We start from the raw sequence: 16706 nt of genomic DNA on the forward strand, positions 1-16706 counted from the left end.
CAAAAGAAGAATTATGAACACGCACTAATTTATTCTGCCACAATGTTGCCAAAGTTAGGTGTTTTCTTAAGCAATTGTAGACAGTCAGATGCATGGGGAAAAAAAAAAAAACTAACCCACAGGTCTTTATCTTGTAAAATTAAACATTTTTCTGTTTGAAGATACGGAAATAATGTTTTTTAACATAGATCTGTTATGAAAAAAACACAGCTGTTGCTCATTCACTTACCCCACTTCTGCCATAGTCTCCAGCAGCTGCAAATCCAGACTCTGGAACATTCTGATTCTGATTGTTATCCTCGAGTGGGAAGTCCCTTGAAGGGGGTACTGCTGCCAGGACAGTTAGCAGCACACTGGGATGCCACTAGATTGCCCAAAACTCCCACAATCAAATGCACAGTCCAACTTTTTGACAGTTCAGATGTTTCAAGCTACTCTAGAGTGGCATTTGAAGGCCCAAACATTGCTGCCAGCCCAATGTGCTGTTTCTGAGATCTTACACACCCCTAGGAGAGCCAAGGAACAGCTCCCAACTCTGCTGTCTGCTGAAGAGTCATGCTTTCAATGAGTTTCTGCAACAGCTCCTTCTGCTGAGTAGGTAAGAAAGATCACCTGAGATTAATTACAGTACTAATTAAGAGCTGACCTTTTGGCAGTTAAGGCAGACACCTTCCTAAGGGCCCATCTCACAGGTGCAGCATGATGCTGTAGTTCTTCAGGACAAGTTACTCCTCACCTGTTTAGAGATGTGCAATTTGCATAAAAATCACAGCCTCAAAACAACCCCAACCACTCTCATTTTCAGGACTCAGTGATTTTTCAGCAGTAGAAAAATCTTTATTTCCGTGGTCAAGGGAGAGCAGGCTTTGTTTTCTCTAGTATTAATGACTTCTGTCCTTGCAAACAAAAATATAAATCTAGATGCTAGTGATAGCCACAAAAGGCAAAACTTACCCACTCTAGATTTAATTATTTTAATGCACAGATTAGGAAAAGATCCTAGAATTGAAACAAGATGGCATCCCCATTTCCCAGCAGAGATGCCTGGTGCCCTGGGCATGGTGAGGAGGAAGAACAGAAGGTGACCTGGCCACACACTGCCAGTCTCCACGGGGCCTCACATGAACATCTAAAAACCTTCTAAGTATCCATTACCAGAGCACTATGTGGATTTTGGGATGGCAAACGGCCACTAGCACAACCCACAAGCCCAGCAGTCCTCCTCCCTGTCCATCACTTGCCTCAAAAACTGGTGTAGGAATAGGTATTTCCAAAAGCAGCCAGCCTGGTGAGACAGACTCCAGGCTTTGGTATTCAGAACTGTTCAGCCTTGGTTTAAGCAGATATTTTGTTGTTTGTTCAGCTCTTTTCCTCCATATTTTGGCACCTCATTGAAATGAGCTTTACTAGGCACTTACATAGCAGAGCTGTAAAGAAACCAGCTGGTTAATTTAAAAGAGTACAGTCCTTATAGCCTTCCCCTCCGGGAATTTCTTGAAGCACACACACAAAAAAAAATTATATTGTATCACTTTTTCTACCACATCATGAGTTTTACTTCCAAATCTATACTCTGAGGAGAAAAAAACTCTCACCATCACTCTGCATTTTGCAGGGGCAAAAGGAGGTGCTAAATAAAGACTAAAAAAACAGGACTAAAGAGCAGGAGCATGGTCTCACCTCCCATCCAAAGCCACAAAGAAATTACTGTCTCTGCCAAGAGTACATTTTTTCACTATAATAGTTGCTACTGTAGGCCAGCATTAGCCCAGATCTAGCACCTATCAATAGTGAACACCTGACATTCAGCTGGACAGGCTGAGGCTGCAGCCCCCTGCAAGGGACAGTGACAGGCAGTGCCAAGAAGCTTTTATGACAAGGGACAAGCTTTGGATAGGGCAAGGCAGGGAGCTGATACAGGAGAGAAGGAACAGACAGACAGGCAGGGTCCTGAAAGCCCTTGGAAGTGGCCCAGTAACAAACAGCTGAACCACTGGAGACACAGGAGTTCAGACAAGCCACAGAGCAAGGCTGGAGGCAAAGGAAGGCAAAAATAACCTATAAACCTATTTCAGAAAGGAAAGCAAGAGTTTGATGGGAGAAAGGGGAGTATTGCCCTGTAGGAACGATGCATATGTACTCATACAGCTATTTCAGTGTCACCTTTTAGTAGGAGCAGATATTGTTTGTTGGACAGCAAATCCTTCCAAGGCCATGAAGCCAACCAAGAAATCCTTACCCAACCCTCACTCCCAGAAACTATCCATTAAAAAGCTGCTCAGCAGTTCTCCCTCAGTGTTCTGCACCCCATTGCCCAGTGTAAGGCATGACGGTGACATTCCAAAGAAATCCAGCTCCACACAGGGCCAACCCGCCAGATGCCAGAGACACAGAGCTACCCCAGCAAGTCTGCAGAGTATTTAAGAAGCAGTTTGCTAAATTATACAAAGGGAATAATTTGCAACGTAATGGTGTGTTTGCATTCTGAATATCTGATTTCCTGTTCAACAAATAACCTAAACACTCCCAACCAAATGAAATGTAGACAAGACTTAAAATGTTTGAAGAAAAGCACTCATCCAGAAAATTAAGGTCAACACGGAACAGATGGTGCCTCTGAAAAATGTGGCTTCAACATTTATCTTTATGTGAAATAAAAATCTTTTAAAAACCTCCGGCTGTTTGGTGACAGTCCTACTTGAAATATTGGACCTCGCACTCCATGGATAATAAAGAAGCACTAAAAAATGGCTTCAAAATACTAAATCTAAATAAAGTTCTCTCAACTAGTGTGCAATAAGATTTCTGTGGGCACGTAAATACATATCAATAAAATATAGATTCGAGCGCTTCTGTAACTGTCATAAATATTGCAACTGCTCTTTCCATTTCCATAAATATGACCCACGACTCCCAGGTGAGAAGCTTTTTCATTTGCAGCAGTCAGGGGAAAAAAACGGTCCTTTCTTCTTTATCAAAGTCTTTTGAAAGGTTGAATTTGAAGCCCGGCACATGGGGAGCTGTGAACAACTTGTTACAGCGATGCATGAGACGCCTTCACCAGCCTCAGAGGACTCCAGCAATGGGATTGCAGGAAGATCCTGGTTATTCTTGAGGGCAGGCAATGTCACACCCAGCTGGGGAGGGAAACAGGGGCTCTAATTGGGCAGGGCTGTAAATTACTTTGGTAATACAGAAAGCAGCTGGAACAAGCAGAAATAATGAGACAGAGCTGCCAAACACCCGAGGAGTAGTAACATGTTAAGGGACAATCGAGAAGAGGTCGAGCACTGGCAGGAGCAGCCGTGCAAGTACCCACAGGGCAAGGTAACAACAGGCAGGGGAAGGCTCCAGGGAAGCTCCTCCACTGAGAAGGTTTTCTCAGGACAGGTAAAAGAGAAGGCAGTCAGAGAAACCACAGAGCTGCACAGCAGGCAGCTCTCAAGTTACAAGAAACAAACAAATGAAAAAACCCAAATCCAAAGCCCTCATATCCTGAGTGAACCAAATATTTCTGGGAGATGAGGTAACCTGTGGTACCTAAAAATACTGTCCTGTGGAGACTTCCTCCTGTGCATCACCCTGCTGACAGGCTGTTACTTCTGATCACAGGCTGCACACAGCACCTGAAGCTAATCCCTTAAGCCAATTCCTCAGAGCCACCTGCGTGCCTGGACTGAAGAAGAAGCCTCACCAGCTTTGGCCATCAAAGCAGCCACAGCCATAGAAGGAGCCATTTGTTCATACCACCCAAACTAAATCACAATTAGCCCAGTGACAACAGGCCACTGAAGCACATCCTCAAAACCATGAGGTAATTACAGATCTACCATCAGTTCTTGTTTCCCAGTCACCAGACGTCCAAGAGCACAACCATGATCAATGCACCTCTTTTTTCCAGTGAGGCTTCCAGACATTTACATCTACTAGAAATACCCAGATTTTTGCAACTTGAGCCTTCAGGTCCAGCACTGATGAAGTTGCACAGTGAGCTTCTGCAAATCCACCTGGCTAAAAAGACTACAGGAAGCTAATTGCAGCAATTTTCCTGAGCTGACATATCCTTCTAATTGGCTTCATGATACTGACTTACTGACGTTTTGAGTCCCACTTCCTCTAGAAATTACCTCTGATTCCCCATACTACTGGGGAAAATAAGCTTAGCAATAACATTTAGACTCACTGTCCCTAGCAATAGGCCCTGCCATCAGTAAAGCACAGCCCAAATGAAACCAGACTGGGCATTCCAGGGAAACACTTGCGAGAAGTTTCTTGCTTCAAGGTCATCCCAACCCACATCACAGACAGCTCTGATAAGCAACAGCACAACAGCTCACCAGAGACTTAAAAACAGTAGAGAGCTTATGAAGTTCTTTCTGTCCCTACCTAAGGCTTTTTAAAACTGAAATAGATATTTTATTTCCTTCTAAAAGAAGGTTGTGTTGATTTTGTTGGTCCTATTGAATAGTCAACTGCTGCTGCTGCACATAGAAATGTCTAGCTCCATCAGGCCTCAACTCACTATTTCTAAAAATAAAGTAAGTAATAATAATTTGTTCCTCCAGCACCTGGTGTTTAAACTCATTTCTTGGCAACTTCTGTTCTCAGCATTTAAACATTTTTCATATTCACCTTAAGTCTGGCAGCAATATTGGTTATCCTTCTCCGCCTCACTAATAATTTGGTTGATGGCATGCAGGTGGGTCTTATAATTAAAAAACCCATTTGCAAAGTTTGCATTAGGTGATCTGAAAAAATAGAGCACTCCTTTCAAAGGTTAAATAAGTAAGCTGCAGAGCTCCATGAAAATATTGCATAATTTAGGGATAAAAATAGTTTTGCTTTATTCAAGCTAGGCTGGATAGGTAGATTTTTATTGCAATCAGCCTAAACCTCATCTCTCCAAGTTACATGCTCAAGTTGATTATAGAAAATTAAATTTAGTATTAATCAAGCTAGAAAGAAGGAAATTACAAAAATTAAGCTAATGCATAAATCATTGAAAAGAATGGTGGAGCCAGCTGGCGATCATTTAATGCATCTTCATCTTGTCCCACACCAGAACCAATTCCCCCCCTCCCCAAGCCACTCTTGACAGTTATTGTCCAACTTTCCAAAATTTACCCACAACACAGGTACCAGAAGCCACTAGTCAGAGCCCTGCAGGGCCCCACCAGCCCTTTTGCTCCAGGCCTTGCCTTGGCACCCCCCAGCCATCCTGATTTGGGGTATCCCCCACCCCTGCCCCAGCTGGCAGGGCCCAGGAAGGCAGCTCTTCCCAGTTCCACTGATAGGTCACTTGGCACCACTGGAAGAAAAAAGAGCAAACCCAAAAGGGCAAGTCCAATTACCTAATTACAAAGGATCCAGGCTTAGAAATATATATTTGAAAAAGTTTCCTGATTTAGAAAGAATTCTACATATTAGTTGTGCCTTTCATCTTCTCCACACCATCCACACGATAAATTACAAATTAAGCATCTGACAGATCTGTACTACAGATCCCAGTTTTACAGATGAGAAATTACTGCCTGCATAGGACCTGATCCAAATTGTCCTTGAAGTTAGTGGGATCTCCCAGTGAGCCCCATGGGTCGTAGGGGGTTCCATATTTCCCAAATTGCTGTCCAGTACTTTGCAAAGCCACTTCATCCACTGGACACAAACCCAAAGAAAGCTTGGTAGAGGGCTCTGCTGACACACTACAACCAACATGCTATTACAGTTCCATAGAGTCACAGCTGATGGTGCATTAAGCCAATTTTGTCTTTTATATGCAAATTTATTAAACATGGAGCAGCCAGTCAGCCCTACTATCCCCTTTACACAGCCAAAACCATACCATTTAAACCTGTATAATAAGGAAACATTTAGCTCTGAAGATACATTTAGAGAACAAAAGTTTTCTTCTCGGAGCTACATCCTGATGTTTTCTTCCTTCCCTAATCTTACTTGTTAGGACATGTACAAATCCAGACAGTCTTAATCAGCTGGGGGTGTGGGAGGGCAGTTTCAGATGAAGCTCTTACGACTGCATTGTTTTCTTTATGAGAAAAAAAAAAAAAAAATCAGCAACTTAGAGAAATTAAAAACCTAAGTGAAGTCCTTAAGAGTTCCCCTTAGTCACTTCCAAACTTTTTTTCCTAATCCCTTTGAACTCCAGTAGTTTAATCAACAGCTTGTTTAGGATTAATCTTCTCATCCCAATTACATACACACACACACACACACAGACAAACATCCATCACAGAATAAATTAAAAAGCAGAATCCCCATAAAGAGCCGTAACAATTTCACATTCTCTGGAAGCAAGAATAAAGGACTCAGTAAGACAAAGGCTGAAGACAGAAAGAGCATCTCTTAATGAGTTCCTGGGGCCCCTGTGCTCCTCACCCCGCAGCGCTGCAGTCAGGGGCAGACCTGGCTGGGGCACAGCTGGCAGGAGCTCCACTGCAGCCATAACTGAGCTCAGCAGCTCCGGGCTGGGCAGTCCCAGCCCTGCAGCCTCCCCAGGAGCATGCACGGGTGCATGCAATTCCCCAGATTCACTGACCAGCTGCCAGCAAGGGCTGCAGGGAGGCTGCAAGGCACCTCCCGGGATGCCGTGGGAAAGCACCGCCGGACACACGCACGCAGTGCAAATACAAATAACTGCTCGGCTCGGGGATTAAGGACAAGGAGCGTGTTTGACTGGGCACAGCTACAAGCATTAGAGAAATAAGGGAGCGACCTGGCAGGTGAAAACACATGGGCCGTGAAGGAGCCCAGGAGACTTCCCCAGAAACACTCCCAACCCCGTTGCTTTTACTACTTCCTAGTCCTATAAAAGTACTTCTGGAGTTACCTAAAAAACCTGCCTTACAGTGAGGAAAAGACCCCTTGTTTCAGGAGTATGTACATGAGCTGCAGAAGATGGCCACAGCAGCCAGGTCATTACAAGACACAAGGTTCAATGTCTGTGAAAAACCTAAGGGGTTTCAGGGAGCAGCAGCTGTCTCCTGCACACTGCCCTGGCCGGAGAACACGGTGGACAGCCCTGCAGTGCCGCTATGGGGGCTGGCTGTGCAGACACTGCACTGAGGTAGAGAAGGTGTTTGGTACCACCCATCAGGGCTTTGCAGAAGCAGCACTCACTGCAGACACCCTTCCTGGGATTTGTGATGCTAAAGATGAGCCTTATTTGGAGAGCACAGGACTGCAACCTGCCAGTTTCAAGTTAAGGCCAAAATTAAATAAACAAGTTGTGAAGGCAGATTACATTTCAGGCACTGCATTTTGGTCCAGTATTTATATTTGTTCTTATAGCACCGTCCCATTTTCACTGTGGACATGGGGTGACTTTCTCCTGTACCCAAAGTTATGCATACTGTACAGGACTGCTTTGCCACTTTCAAATCAAGGTGATTCATGCAGAGGATGGACAGAAAAAACAGATGGCAGCAGAAATACGGCAGAACTTTTTCCACTGCCACTCTGCCATCAGTCCTTGTCCTGGGGCAGGTAGGAGAGGGGGAGCTGTTGTCAGGTGATGAGAAAAGGGCATCTTGTGATTCAAGTGTATGGGGACTACTCAGCAGCACTTCAGCACTGTGCAGTTTGTGTCTGGGTACATGAACACCTTTTTTCCTTTGGAAATTTGTATTATCCAGAATGAGACTATCCTAAGTGCAGCCTAACCATTAATAGGAAAACATCTGTAAAGAGACTCCTTGACCTCATCACCGAGCACTGAGAACTGCCTTAGCATGTCACAGTAATTCACAACTGCTTGTTTGCACAGAGATGTGTGTGTCTGTGTCTCTGAACCAAGGTGGTATGATCCCAACAGCTGCAAGGCTCCCAGATTCCTCTGCAAGCTGAGCGCTCACTATCTTGACACTGATACCTCTGAGGAAAACAACTTTTGTCACAGGTTCAGTGGAAGATCAGAGGACCTTGAAAAATTATATTTAAGTTCATGTCCATTTCAGGGCACAGACTTCCCCTGCAAAGAAGTAAAAATTTATTAATAAACTGCAATAGTTTAATGTAAGAAACAGGAAAGCAGGAATGTTACTAACCTTGAGAATGTGAAGACCAGTCTCTTGCTTTCTTTCCTCCTGACTGCACATCAATCATCCACTTCACTGCAGGGTTTTACTCTTGTGCTTCTTATTAGCATTAATCATATCATTTTTTAGTTGGAATTTGTGAACAAGTATTCTGTTTATTAGCTTAATAAAAGCTCAGATGCATAGAGCTACAAACATCAGGCACCTCAGCACACACTTAACACAGGATTGACCTTGATTTTAACTTCTTTATGCCAGAGAAGACCACCAGTGTGCACTTGAGATCCACACTGGAATAGTCCAATGAACACAGACCCCACCATGCCATCACCTGCACGGTTCACTTTGCTAACGTTACAGCTCCTACTGACTGGGCAGCATGGCTCTCACACCATACTTACATCTTATGTACCTCTGGAACATATCACAGATACTTCCTGGGTTTAGAAGTCCTCTGGGCTTCCTTCTCACAAGCATATCTTATGTCTTAGAGCAACACTGCAGAAGAAGGTTCTCCATGCATCTAGACTATACATCACATTTATTTAAACAAGTAAGTAATTAAATGCCCCTGAGTTACATGTCACCTCCTTACACCATTTCCCCAGAAATGCCTGCTTTCTGCTTCACCAATGACAAGAATTCTTCCACAGCAGCATGCAGAGGGGATCTCCTGAGGCATGCCACCCTCTTGTGTCCAAAACAAGTTTCACTAGTTCCACATGGAAGTACCAGGAAAGCACTTTACCAAAGTACAGACATACAGCCCTCAGGTGTCTCGGCACACAGGTCTCTCAACCTCCCTTCAGCACTCTGTCGTTGCTGATGCTTGCATTTCAAAGTTCAGTATTTCACACCAAGCAGGGAACTTGCACCAATTAGAAGCAATTTTTAACAGACCACGATAGAGTACCAAAAGCAAAAAGTATCAAATGTAAACAACTTGTAAACATTAGTAACACATCGGTAGATTCGAGTAACATGAATGACCACAGAGACAACTCACAATTCAAAAACAGCCTTTTGTCATGAAGTCTTTATGGCTTGACAGAAAGAAAGTTAGATTTGTTTTTGATGTGGTTAGTGCAATTTTTTTTTTATTTGAGAGGTCAGTTAAGAAGAGTTAAACAGATGAATCCAGTATGACACCTCAGTTTACGAGTTGCTGATCTGAAATATGGCACTGGACTCTCATCTAGAGTCAAGGCATTTGTGATCTCAGAAATAAAACCAGCTACTTGTCTCCCAGGATATGGAGAGAGCTCTTCAAGGGATAATTCATGTTTCATATAAAATAGAGGAAGGAAAGCTTAACAGCATCACAAGTGCAGCTGTGTGCTTGGCCAGTACCTCTGCAATCCACATATACAGCTTCATCTAATACACAATTTATTCGGAGAAGTGAATGAAGGAAGGAGGAGTAGGCAGACTCATTGAAGAGATGGGTAATGCAGCATTTGAGAACAGTCCACTCCTGGAAATCCAGGCTCCTGCAAAGTAACCTTGGGCTTTTACGCAAGGAAAGGCTACAAAAAGCGCATCTCCCAACACTGTCTGAATTTAGATCCTCCTATTCTGCTATCTCATGCAAAGCAAGAACCACTATCCATGCTTCTATCCAAAGCAAAAATCATTGTCACTTTCCTTGACAGTGATAATGGTGTTTAGAGAGAATTTTTCAAGTAGTGTACACCTTTCTGGAATCAGGATCAAGCTTCACAACACTCACCGCATCTTCAGCTTTGATCCAAGCTACCCATTCCCTGATTCCAGAGGCACCACTAGGTCTGGCACCACCATTTCCTTACACTTATTGCTTCAGAAGCTATATTCATTCCCAGGACACCTAGCTCACACGAGAGTGCTTTTGCTCTTCCTTCATTTCTCTTCCCATACGAAGAGCTCCCGTTATCCCTCACGGAATTCAAGACATGTGTGTACAGGACAGAGTAGACCTATTAAGGCTACATGGCTGACCAACAGAAATACATGTATGTAACTGAAATTTTCTTCTGTTTAGCAAAGGGCACTGAGTTTTAATTGAGATATTTTCACCTGTGACCCTTACTTCCTCATATCCACCTTCTCCCCATACCCCCTTTATGTACGGGGAAGACTCACTGTGCTTCCCTGATGCAAAACAAGAAATAGATCACATCAAGTTTGCTCCATACACCAAAAGGTTAAAAAAAACCAAAGGACAAACTGGTTCACAGTTAACTATAAATAAAAGTGCAGTAAGTGTTCAAGTAGAGTGTAGAGTTTAAGCGAGCTGTACAACCACATTTGGCATAGTCATCTTTTAAAGGCCCTGCGTGGGTCCCTCCCGTTACTGACAGCAGGGGGAAGAGGCTGAGCACTATTTGCTGGTGCTGGATTTACAGGTCCTCGTCCATTGCCTCTCCCACTACCTGCATAAATGTGGCCATGGTTATATGTGAATGGAAATCCACTTGCTTCAGGTCCAGTTTGTAAACCATTTCCTAAAAAGACAAACAAAACGTTATCACCAGTTCCATGGGTTGAAATCACTGATTCCTGACATAAGTTTACCAAAATGGGAATACATGGAGTTTGCAGTAAACACCAAACCCTGAAGACCAGAAGGAAAAACCTCTCTGGCACTGCAAGACCCCAAATCACAGCTCACCCTTCCCCTCCCAAACTACCTTCCCTCCATCCCTTTTCAACTATAGCAAGAAGGGTCACGATAATAGCTGTGTAACACCAGCTACTGAGTATGGGCATTGTGTAGGCAGGCTGGAACTAAGGTTCCCTCTCAGTTTACACCTGCTCAAAGCCTTGAAACATTTTCATACTTAAGATTCTGTGTTTAAATACAGCACAAAATTATCTGGGTAAGTCAAATATTGAAATTCAGATTACCACCACATCTGTTTTCATGAGCTAACCAGGCAGGAAAGCCATGATGTCTAGCAAGACTGAAGAAATTTTTAAAGCCAATGTCTCAGGAAGTTTAAACAAGCGGAATTTGCAAAAAACTTTTGAAAAGTATCACAACAATTTAAGATTAGTCAAAACCCCTTATGTGATATAGGCACCTCAAATATTCTAATCTCCTCCTCTCTCCTACAGGAGAAATCCTAAAAATAGTTTCAGGAAATGTTCATGCTTACATGCTTGAAGTTCTGGCCCCAGTCTGAATGACTTTTTAGAGCCTAGTACACTTTTTCATTCCAAGAATGGAGACCCCTTGAAATAAATTTCTATTCCCATTAAGTGTTTCTCATTTTTTCACTTCTACAAACTGAAAAAAACTTACCCAGTGGCCCAAAAGTACAAGTACCCATACCACTTGATGCAGAAATATTATTCTGTTCACCCTGTGCCTTTAGAGAAAGGTAAAAAAAAAAAAAAAGACATGGATCAGAGAAAGAAAATTCACATTTTTAAAGAAAGGGGCTGATTTTTTCCCCTCTGTGTTCTTACAGTGGCTCCACATGGAATTTATCTGCTACTTCAATTATTGGCTCATTTTTAGCTATATATCTCTGAGTCCCTTTTTGCAGAAGAGTCACATCTGATCACAGCCTAGTGTGAAATATTCAGAACAAAGAGCACTTTAGACCAGAAGCCTCAGACAAGTTTAACATACCAGCTTGCTCTGCCCAACGTGTTCCGAGTTGGGTTCGCTGTAGTTTGGCACTTCTGAGTACACCATGCAGAACCTGGGAAGAAATCAGGATTATTAGAAAGTTCTAAAGCCATTTTTAACAGAGTTCTCAACTCCACAATTCACAGAGCATATATTCTTGACACATCCCATCAGATAGAAGTAATTACTCCAGACCCCACTGTTCAGAAAATATCCGTAGGTATTAAAAGGCTCTTTGATCCCTTTATAGGCTTGTGGTGAGGCTGCCACATCTTCCTGGTGAGGGCATTTCAATTAAGCAGAGGCAAGTATTCATTTAATCAAGGAGGCAAACTGGCCTAAATAAAACAAAAGGTGATGAAAGGGCTCCCTTTGTCTCTCTTCCAGCTGCATAATCCTGTCCAGCACCCACTCACAAGGTCACCGGAGACACTGAGTCACCCAGCCTGCTCCCAGACAGGGACTGCATTACACCTCTAGAGAAAACACTCCCACACTGTGCACTGCCCCATTAACAGTAACAGCACAGAGGAGCCCGAAACAGGCAATGAAATTCAAAGCACCCTTTTCCACTCAAGGGGACTATGGCAGAATAGGTTCATCAACTCACAACATGGAAATTATGGCAGAGAAGAAGAAAGATCTGGATCATTACACTGCTTGGAATGGTTAAACACAAGTGGAGCTCCCACCTGCTGCTGGGAGGTACAACTCAGATAATACTCTCATCACTCCAGCCTGCTGGAGAGCAAGTCAGCTGGGTGACTTCTGAGGTAATGGATTTTGTACAAGACAATCTGTAGATTTTTTTTTTTTGTGTAAATCCATCTGAACACTGGGCATTTCTGAACCATAAAGGAGGATATGTAGCAATCCCAGAGCCCCACTTCCCTGATGGCTACAAGGTTTCCCACAGCACTTTGTGCAACAATGTAAGTACTCTTCTGGTTAGAAAATGTTTTTTTTTCTATTGCTCAACTATGTCAGTCATGTTTGTTCTTAGGCAGGAGCTCTCGCCCCAGTCTGCGGGCAGTTTAAAGCAGGTTTAATGAGGCTTGCTTCTGCTTGGATATGATTCACTGGAGTGACCTTGCTCTTCCTTCTCTGCACTGCCTGTCCCTCTAGGATGACACACATACAAAAGGCTTCCACCAAAATGAAGTGGTTAATCAAGATAAGGCCTAGGTAAGCAAAGAAGATTGTCATTTATACAGTTCCTCCTCCTAGACCTGCACCAATGATGGAGGCTGATTTCCCTCAAAGTACCTACAGTCCAGACAGGGTTAGAGCTCATTACGTCCACAACCGAGAACACACTTTTGTTGCCCTGAATTCCATTTCCTAAGAGTTACCAGGTCTCATACTTACCATAGCACTCTGTGAGAGGTATGAACACACAATACTTACTCCCCAATTTTATGCAGCTCCCCTCCTCGTCCCGTGTAAAGTGTCAGGCATCCTTTCCACAGAGATGCGTACCTGGCCAGAGAAAGGAGAAGTAAAGCAGTTTCTTAGTGAATGAGCTGACAGAGGAAGTGGAAGCATGCTATCTTCCAGGAACTTAACAAGTATTACACACCAGCATGGACTAAAAAAGTTCCCAGGTTCCTCAATGTCACCAACACCAATGGTTTACAGATCCCCACGTTCTACTTCTAGCTAAAGTTACCGGAAGCTCAGCAGACTCCTTTGACAATTCCAGGAAAGCAGCCAATTATTTTGAGATTGGATGCTCTTTTGTTGACTGGAAAAACCCTTACGACTTGTCCTGCAGAGAAAAGGCATTTTGCCAAAAGCAGTATCTGTGTTATATTTGGTGACAACTCTCAGTTCTGCTTTCAGCAGGAGCCAGGAAGAATCACCTTTGCTTGCTGGAGAACAGCTACTGCTACTGCATGTGTATGATCAAAAGTGCTTCCATTCTTAATATAGGTCCTTACCAGACTGGGTTTTTTAAAGGCACAAGTTTTGCCATCAAACTCTAAGTGATGAATGGAAACACACTGAAATCAGTTTTTGATTCCAGGAACGTTCCCTTACAAAGACAGAGTGAGTGCACTCTATTCTTTATGGTGGCACTTGACTTCAAGCACAGAAATCTGAGCCATACAAAATTTTCTCTGTAATTGTTCCCTTCAGTGAGGAGATCATGTTGGTGTAGAGAATGAGGAAAATGCAGACCAGAACATAGGCACAGTGCAAGGGAATTAAAAAGAATATGGGCGTCTCCTAGCACAGGAACAGGCAGCCTCAGCAACTGCACTCACAGGAGTCACCACTCTGGAACAGAGATAACAAACCTTCCTCTTGCCCTTGGCCTTATCTGCTGAGACTGGGAGACATCAGGCCACAGGCAGGGCCCTGAAGAGGCACCGGGGCAGTCAGGCTGGCAGGAGAGGACAGCACTGCCAGTGCAGTGATAACCTTCTCTGCACTTCAGCGGGAAAGCACAGGCGCTGTAACTGCAGATACTATCTTGGGAGCTTTCCATCCGGAACAAGGATTAGTGTTCTTCACTTCATAGATTCACTTTAAAGATTCCCTCACTGCTTAACCTTTAATAACCAGCTACTCAGGCAGTCTTGTGGCAGAAAACAAAGGAAATGAGCTACCAAACAATAAATGTAAGTCAAATATACATTTACTGGGAAAAGACCCAGCAAACCCTGTGACTAACAACCCCCAGCACAAAGTTAGTCCACATATGCAAGCATTGGTTTTTAATCTCAAAAAGAGCTGGCCATAAAGCACTAAACTCCAGCACTAATTTCAAATTTAAAAATACTAAGTACAACAGCTTCCTGTAAATGGGTTCACCATCCAGTGACAAAAGTAAGCAAGTGTCTGCTTTTGCAGAGGAATGCATCTGCAGCTTGAAATTCAGCAAGGGGCAAAAAAAGGCACAATTACTGGTGGTGCCTGTGTAAGCTTTTCTGCTTGCATCAGAGGGCACCCTGCACTATGAAGCCATATTGGCCTACAGAGCTGAAATTTACCTGCCTTGCAATGGCAACACCCAATTATGTTTAAATATAAAATTGTGTTTGGAGAACCCTGTATGCCAGCATGAGGCCAGTTTTCTGAAGATGAGAGCCAAACCAGAATGGATTTAGCTTTTGCCATTTCACTCCCGCCGCAGTCCTGAGGGAGCATGCAATTCATGTAAATGAAGGCATGACTTTGCCACCCACCAGAATCAGTGATGTCAGCTCATAAATTTAATACATACAAGGCAAGCTCGGTTTTTTACGTTAAACAATGCCATGACTCGTTGCACAGAAACACCAGAGCAGTTACAGTAAGCCAGTCACAGAAGGGAGTACAGTAATGCAGCTGAACAGTATTGCTCTTAATTTGTTTCAATGTCATCTACACACGGGGCTTTGTGCTGGCCCAGAGCTCTGGTTTAGTTCCACCCATCCCTGTGCTCCACGTGCTCTCCACGCAAGCAGCCTTCCCCAGAACCACCTCTGCTGAGGAGTCAGCCCATTTCGTGTAAAAGGACATTTGCATAGGAGGAAGCTGTAGTTTTGGTGGCAAGGGTCATGCAATTTCAGTCCAGAACTGAGAATTACACTCAAAAGAACAACTTAAGAGCAGCTCAGTTAGCAGCCCGAGTTGCCTTTCACCTACTTTTTCACAAAAACAAATTAACAGGACCTTACACACACTGCAGATCCTGGCGTCCTGTAGGCCAAAGGATCGGTGTAATGGATTTCTAAAAGTGCAACCTAACTGGCATGAAGAACTCAAATGAAACTTACTACGACTTAGCTAGTGACAATTTAAGTGACACGGAAAAGGATTTTCAGATTGTCTGTAACATTCTCACAGTAAGTTTGGGGGTTGGGTTTGTTTCTTTTTTTAATTAAATTACCTCTGAGGAATTATTTGCACCTAAACAAATTAACACATTCTACAGTGTAGCCCTAGAATGAACTTTTATAGTGAAACTGAAAAGGCCCTCCTCTGCCTGTCACTTTTGTTACATCATTCCAATGAAAAGCAACTTTTCTGTGTGACATGTAATCATCCTCACCTTTCTTTAGGGAGCTGACTGCGAGAGGAAAGAATTAGCTGTGAAAATAAGAACACGCTTTGGACTTCCCCTGCTTGATTTACAGGCCAGGACTGACTGTTGCATTCCCCCCTGCCCCAGAAGTATTTTCCTAGGACGCTTTTTAAAGCCAACACAAATCTTTTCACCACCACCTCCTCATTAGACACCCAAGCCCCTCCTCGCCTGTACGCTCACGCTAGGCACGTTCTGGCCTGGGGAAGGTGGGTTTAATGCGGCAGTGAGCTCAGGGCGCTGGCTGGGTTACAGGGAGCGGGTGGGAGGCGGCGGCCGTGTCCCCGCGGCCCGGGAGGGCCCCGAGGTGACAGCGGGCAGCGCGGCGGGCGGGCGGCCCCGTACGCACCCTTTGGTCAGGCGGATGATGTCCCCCGGCTGGATGAGGCCGCCGATCTCGTCCCACACGCAGATGGTGATGCTGCCCGTCTTGTCCGCCACCTTGCAGGACCTCACCTCGTGCCCGTCCTTGGTCTTGGTGACTCGCCCTGCGGGGAGAAGCGCGGCTCAGGGGGGCACGGCGCCGCCGCCCCCCCGCCCGCCGTTACACGCGTGGGCGGCCCGGGGGTGGGGCGTGCCGGGCGCCACTTACCGATCTCCAGCACAATAAAGATGACATTTAAGTTTTTCAGTCCGGGTTTTATGTCTTTTATAAGGAAATACGTGTCGCTTGCCGCGCTCATGCTGCGGCCGGCGCGGGGGTGACGGCTAGCGGGGCGGGCCGAGCCCGCATCCCGCGGGGGAGCAGAAGCAGAGCGGGGCCGGGCGGGGGGGGGCACCGGTGACCCTCACAGGGGACAGGGACACGAGCACCGAGGGGCTGTGCGGTGACTGTGCGGCACGCCCGACCCCCACCGCTCCCTCTCCACACCGACACCACCAGCACAGCTCCCACCCCGCCTCCCTCTCCCGCCGGCACTGAGGAGCACACGTGCGCCGCGCTCCGCTTTATACCGGCCGGGCGCCA

The 16706-nt window shown here is 44.8% G+C and overlaps 1 protein-coding gene across 1 annotated transcript; it reads right to left on the reverse strand.

Annotated features, from left to right (window-relative positions):
* Positions 1 to 6669: 6669 nt before the first annotated feature.
* Positions 6670 to 16677, reverse strand: NABP1 (nucleic acid binding protein 1). The gene is made up of 6 exons (XM_030277819.4): positions 16332 to 16677; positions 16089 to 16227; positions 13075 to 13146; positions 11668 to 11740; positions 11335 to 11401; positions 6670 to 10534 (listed from the first exon to the last, which is right to left on the reverse strand). Exons 1-6 carry the CDS (start codon positions 16420 to 16422, stop codon positions 10347 to 10349), a joined length of 630 nt encoding a protein of 209 aa, XP_030133679.1. The 5' UTR covers positions 16423 to 16677; the 3' UTR covers positions 6670 to 10346.
* Positions 16678 to 16706: the final 29 nt, after the last annotated feature.

This window comes from Taeniopygia guttata, chromosome 7 (assembly GCF_048771995.1).
Source record: "Taeniopygia guttata chromosome 7, bTaeGut7.mat, whole genome shotgun sequence".
Lineage (NCBI taxonomy): Eukaryota > Metazoa > Chordata > Aves > Passeriformes > Estrildidae > Taeniopygia > Taeniopygia guttata.